This window comes from Nanorana parkeri, unplaced genomic scaffold, assembly GCF_000935625.1.
Source record: "Nanorana parkeri isolate BGI_ZX_2015 unplaced genomic scaffold, ASM93562v1 scaffold237, whole genome shotgun sequence".
NCBI lineage: Eukaryota > Metazoa > Chordata > Amphibia > Anura > Dicroglossidae > Nanorana > Nanorana parkeri.
In genome coordinates this window covers 825,051-830,866 of record NW_017306505.1, presented here as the reverse complement: position 1 = coordinate 830,866, position 5,816 = coordinate 825,051, and the positions used below count along the sequence as shown (strand labels likewise).

The window sequence follows — 5,816 nt, the reverse complement described above, 5'->3', positions numbered from 1 at the left end:
TATACACAATCTCTCTTCCCTATAGCAGGGGTGGGCAACACCAGACCCCCAGCTGTTGTGGAACTAAAAGTCCCATGATGCATTGCAAGGCTGACGGTTACAGGCATGACTCCCAGAGGCAGAGGTATGTAGCTAAAGCACAGCTGGAGGGCTGGAGTTGCCCACCCCTGGTATAGGGTTAGAGATGCACCAATACTGTTCTTTCGGTATCGAATACAAGTAGCGATATTTTTTTTCGGTACTCACTGATAACGCAAGTCCCACTAAGAAAGCCAGGCAGTGAATAATGACTTGCCGCCTGGCTTCCTGATTAGCCGGGCGGCGTATAATGACTCCCCACCTGGCTTCCTGATTAGCCGGGCGGCGTATAATGACTCCCCGCCTGGCTTCCCAATTAGCCGGGAAGCCGTCTCCATGCTCCCTCCTCACCAGGTGACGAGGGAGGAAGAAGCCGGCTTTCTGGTCAATCAGGAAGTAGGGGGGCGGTTAATGACTTGCCGTCTGGCTTCCTCATTGGCCTTCTTCCTGAGACCAGAAGCTCGGGTATTGGGCGAGGCATCGGAGCATTCGTGCTCACCCAAATAGTGTGTATCGGCATTAATACTAGTATCGGTGCATCCCTAGTTATAGATTTAATATTAATAATCTATAAGGTACCTCAACAGAGGGGCATTCTGTTGCTTACTGTACATATCTTCTCTTCATTGCTGCTGGCTCCTCCCACAGCGCTCTTGTTTTGGTGCTGGGGCCGCCTGTTCCAGCTCTAGCACACTGCTGAGGGCAGGTCCCTCGCTCTCCATCTCGCCCATAAAAAAACATCTTGTATTCTGTTCACTGAATATATTGCGTTCTGTGATTGAATGAGGGGATATCATGACGTTCATCCGCCCCCCCCTTGGTTGGTCTGTCCTTTTATGAGATGAGAACGCACAGCATTTTTGTGGGCGGAGTGGTGTCAGCCCTGCCCAATTTATTTATTTTTCTTGCCCAACTATCCAAACCCACTTAGTCTCCATAACATAGAGGGTAATCGTTCTGTAGTCCAAGATGAGTACTGGGAAGATTAGTTACTCTCCTTGAGATATCACAGGAAGTGGACACGGCTCTGAATTTTGACCAGGTTTTTTTTTGTTTTTTTTTTGCATTTAAAGAGATATAACAAAAGGCTTTTAATGGTGTGTGTGTGTGTGTGTGTGTGTGTATCCGACTAAAGCTGAGCAAACGAGATGTTCATTTTTAAGAGGTTTACATGCACTTTATACAATCCTTATTATGTAAATATTCAAAACTGGACTAACGGGATAAGCAAATATTATCTAAATACAAGAGTCCTGTGTATTCTTATTTGTATCTGGGTGAGCTTTGTGTATTTCTTCCAGATCTGTGCAGTAATCTAGTGTGAGACGTGGAGCTCCCTGTAATACAGACCGGTCACTTGCTGCTCTCTCTCTTTTGTGCAGGGTGACTGGTCTTGTCCCCGCCCCCCTCCTGTAATACAGACCGATCACTGCTGCTCTCTCTCCTTGTGCAGGGTGACTTGTCTTGTCTCCGCCCCCTCCTGTAATACAGACCGCTCACTGCTGCTCTCTCTCCTTGTGCAGGGTGACTGGTCTTGTCTCCTCCCCCTCCTGTAATAAAGACCGGTCACTGCTGCTAATCTTTTTATTAAAAGACTCAAGCAACGTTTATATAAAAAAAATAACAAAACATAACCATAATATTAACTGTACAGAAACAAAACCATAAATATACAGTACACCACAAAATTATATACACACTGTATATACAGACAGGCAATAAAGCCTAATCACTGCATAAATGGACTCAAGCTTCAAGATCTACAACCTATTTACATAAAGCAGCAGAGAAGGCCTAAGAGGCCCAACCCGTCACCTATGCGCGCAGCCATTTTTCAAAAATCTTAAAGAACAAAATCTAGGGTGATAAGAGACAGACAGCCACACACCCGGAGAGAGACTCCTGCAAGTCAGGGAGGCCTGATTCAAAATGGACTCCTGGAGCTCCACCTGCTCTTTCAACTGCCGGATCTCTGTGTCCAAAGAGGCACGGTTCTGGCTGTACAGCCCACTGCGCTGCTTCTTCAGCCGCCTGCACTCCGCTCTAAGCTTATAGAGCTTGTCTCTCTCCTTGTTCACCATCCGGATGCCGGTGACCACTCTCTCCCGAATGGAGTCAGCTCCTTCACCCTCAGCAGGGGCAGATAAATTACAAGCACCTGCACCAGCAGGTATCTCGCTCCTCAGCTCAGGACATGGCTGAGAGCTCCCAGACGAAGTCCCCCCGACCTCCATGGCTACCCCAACAAGGGGCCAGGAGGCCTGGGATAGCTGGATCAAATTCCCTGCAAAAACTGGAAACCAGAGCAAACAGGACACACACCGCTCACTGCTGCTCTCTCTCCTTGTGCAGGGTGACTGGTCTTGTCTCCGCCCCCCTCCTGTAATACAGACCACTCACTGCTGCTCTCTCTCCTTGTGCAGGGTGACTGGTCTTGTCTCCGCCACCTCCTGTAATAAGGTCAGCCACTGCTGCACTCTCTCCTTGTGCAGGGTGACTGGTCTTGTCTCTGCTCCCTCCTGTAATAAAGACCACTCACTGCTGCCCTCCTTCTGCAGGATGACTGGTCTTGTCTCCGCCCCCTCCTGTAATAAAGACCGGTCACTGCTGCTCTCTCCCCTTGTGCAGGGTGACTGGTCTTGTCTCCATCCCCTCCTGTGATATAGACCGGTCGCTGCCGCTCTCTCTCCTTGTGTAGTGTGACCTGGTCTTGTCTCCACCCCCTCCTGCAGTTTCCTGCAGGGATACTAGTGGGTGGAGCCTATTGGGCCCCTCCCACAGCTCCAGGACTGTGCCCTTGCTACTTCTACAAGTTAATAACAGACTTACCTACATTGTGAAATGTATAATCGTAAAAGTAAAGGCGGGTGAGCTAAAGAGTGATGTGTCCCAGAACCCGGCCCATTTCCTGTCATTGTGCCGCACTTGGCCTACACTGGAACGGGTATATTGATGTAACTATGAGATGTGTGAGTTTCCTGCAGAGATGTGGAGGCCTATCCATGCATCACTGTGAAGGATCCCAGGATCCTCTTTCCTCATGTCATATATAACCATTTCTTTTCACTTCTAGAATTGCATGAGTGACAAGGCCGAGGTCCACAGCGCACCGCCGAGGGCTCTAAATATAGAGGTAGGCTTGTAGCCACAATTACTAAGCTGGTCTCATCTCCCCTCTCCGGTTCCTCTTTCTTTACATAGACTGTACATATGTTTATGTAGTGATGTGATCCTATATGGCAGGGGTAACCAAACACCGGACCTCCAGCTGTGCCGCAACTACAAATCCCATGATGCATCGCAAGGCTCCCAGACTCCCAGAGGCAGATACATGATGGGATTTGTGGTTTCCCCACAGATGGAGGGCCAGAGGTTGTCCACCACTTCTATAAGGTAACCCCTCCCAATGGTGAGCATTGGAGATAAGTCTGGTTTCACGAAAAAATCCTCCTTGATGCAAAAATGCCCTTTACAGCGTATATTGTATGTCTTTATTTCTTTTTATTTCCAGCCAAAATGTATTTGTTTTATTTATATAGAACGGGCAACACTTAAGCCCCTGTTTATTTGTCTTTATGGAATTTTATTTATGATTATTTCATTATTATGCTTTTTTATTAGTTGTTTGTTATTATTTCATTATCTTGCTTTTTATTAGGTTTTTATTATTATTTCATTATTTTGTTTTTTAAATGTTATTTTTTTAAATTAGGTTTATTATGGTTATTATTATTTCATTATTTTGCTTTTTTATTAGGTTTTTATTTATTGTTATTTCAAGATTTTGCTTTTTAATAGTTTTATATTTTTTATTATTATTATTATATTACCATTTTGTGGGGTTTTCCAAATTTCTTTATTTTTTTTTACTTGATAGAAAAGACCGCCTGAGGCCACAAAATATACCTCCTGCCCAGTGGCCCTGTCCTCGGCAATTACCCAGTGGCCCTGTCCTCGGCAATTACCCAGTGGCCCTGTCCTCGGCAATTACCCAGTGGCCCTGTCCTCGGCAATTACCCAGTGGCCCTGTCCTCGGCAATTACCCAGTGGCCCTGTCCTCGGCAATTACCCAGTGGCCCTGTCCTCGGCAATTACCCAGTGGCCCTGTCCTCGGCAATTACCCAGTGGCCCTGTCCTCGGCAATTACCCAGTGGCCCTGTCCTCGGCAATTACCCAGTGGCCCTGTCCTCGGCAATTACCCAGTGGCCCTGTCCTCGGCAATTACCCAGTGGCCCTGTCCTCGGCAATTACCCAGTGGCCCTGTCCTCGGCAATTACCCAGTGGCCCTGTCCTCGGCAATTACCCAGTGGCCCTGTCCTCGGCAATTACCCAGTGGCCCTGTCCTCGGCAATTACCCAGTGGCCCTGTCCTCGGCAATTACCCAGTGGCCCTGTCCTCGGCAATTACCCAGTGGCCCTGTCCTCGGCAATTACCCAGTGGCCCTGTCCTCGGCAATTACCCAGTGGCCCTGTCCTCGGCAATTACCCAGTGGCCCTGTCCTCGGCAATTACCCAGTGGCCCTGTCCTCGGCAACTACCCAGTGGCCCTGTCCTCAGCAGTTTTGGATAGAGTTGTATTGGGTTAGAACCGCTGTCAGCAGGGCCGGATTTACTCTTTCTGCAGCCCCAAGGCCAGGTTCCTCAATGCGCCCCCCTACGCGCCAATACCCCCCTCCCCCCCATGGAGGATGACATAGCATCAGCGGCATCACTTGTACAAAACGAGCGGCGGCTTCCCGGCTGTACATTTAGCCCTGCTTGCCCAAAGCAGGGCTAAATGTAGAAAACTACCCACCCGGCGCCCGGAACTGCATGTCCCGGGCATCGGGAGTTAGGAATTCCACACTCCTGCTGCCCCTCTACTCCCTACTGCCCCAGGGCCGGGCCTTGGTTGGCCTTGTGGGAAATCCAGCCCTGGCTGTCAGAGATTTGTCCAGCCGGCTTTGGGTATGCCATTGGAGTCAATACAAACCGTCCCCATTTCTGATAGGTAGACTAAGGAGACCCATGCTGTCCTGCAAACAGGAAAGTGTTACAAGTGAGCAATTGAGGAATAAAGTAGATTGACTGAATTTAATTGTGCGCTGATGGTGAAAAGTTACACAAACACGGGTTATGTGCACGGATATTGGACTTGTGCCGGTTCTGGTAACAGATCTCCTTCTCCTCCTCGGCCCCTTCTCACTTCTTCCACTGATTTTTCTCATAGTCCCATTTGGAGGAAATACCTTCTATACGTCCCACTTGCATGTCCAACATCCTTTGGAGCTGCATGGATTTCCAGTCCTCCTGGAGGGTGTGCGGGAGGGTCGGGAACACTGTTGGAGCAGAGAAGGAGGGGGGGGGGGGGTTATTGAATAGCAGATGCTACTTATATCAGCCGATGGGGCTCTTTACCCTCTGGCTGGCTTCTTAAAAAACAGAGGCACTCCAGTCCCTGTCCTATAGCTGCTTAGAGACTTACAGGGCAAGCCAAAGGAAAGCATGCTGGGATTTATAGCTCCTCCACAGCTAGGGGCAGCAGGCTGCCAAAGTCTGCTCTGTATAATGGTCTCTGTCATAAAAAGGGACTTTGTTATACATGTTTATATCCGCTTTCTGATTAGTTCACCGGGCTCCATGCAAAGGATTAGGAAATGCTCCAAATCTAAAGACAACCTGCAATAATATAAGTGAACCTTGCTAGTCGTCTCCCCCCCCCCCCCCCCCCCCCCACCCCTTTCTCCCCCCTCTCCTCTT

General features: G+C 48.9%; 1 protein-coding gene across 2 annotated transcripts in view; it reads right to left on the bottom strand.

Moving 5' to 3' along the window:
* Window positions 1-5,252: 5,252 nt before the first annotated feature.
* Window positions 5,253-5,816, bottom strand: part of LOC108786978 — a 13,413-nt gene continuing 12,849 nt past the window's right edge. For both annotated transcript variants that reach the window (XM_018556408.1, XM_018556407.1), the window contains exon 5: window positions 5,253-5,395. In XM_018556408.1, the coding sequence (XP_018411910.1) occupies window positions 5,259-5,395 (137 nt within the window). In that variant the 3' untranslated portion in view covers window positions 5,253-5,258. The remainder of the gene's footprint in view (window positions 5,396-5,816) is intronic.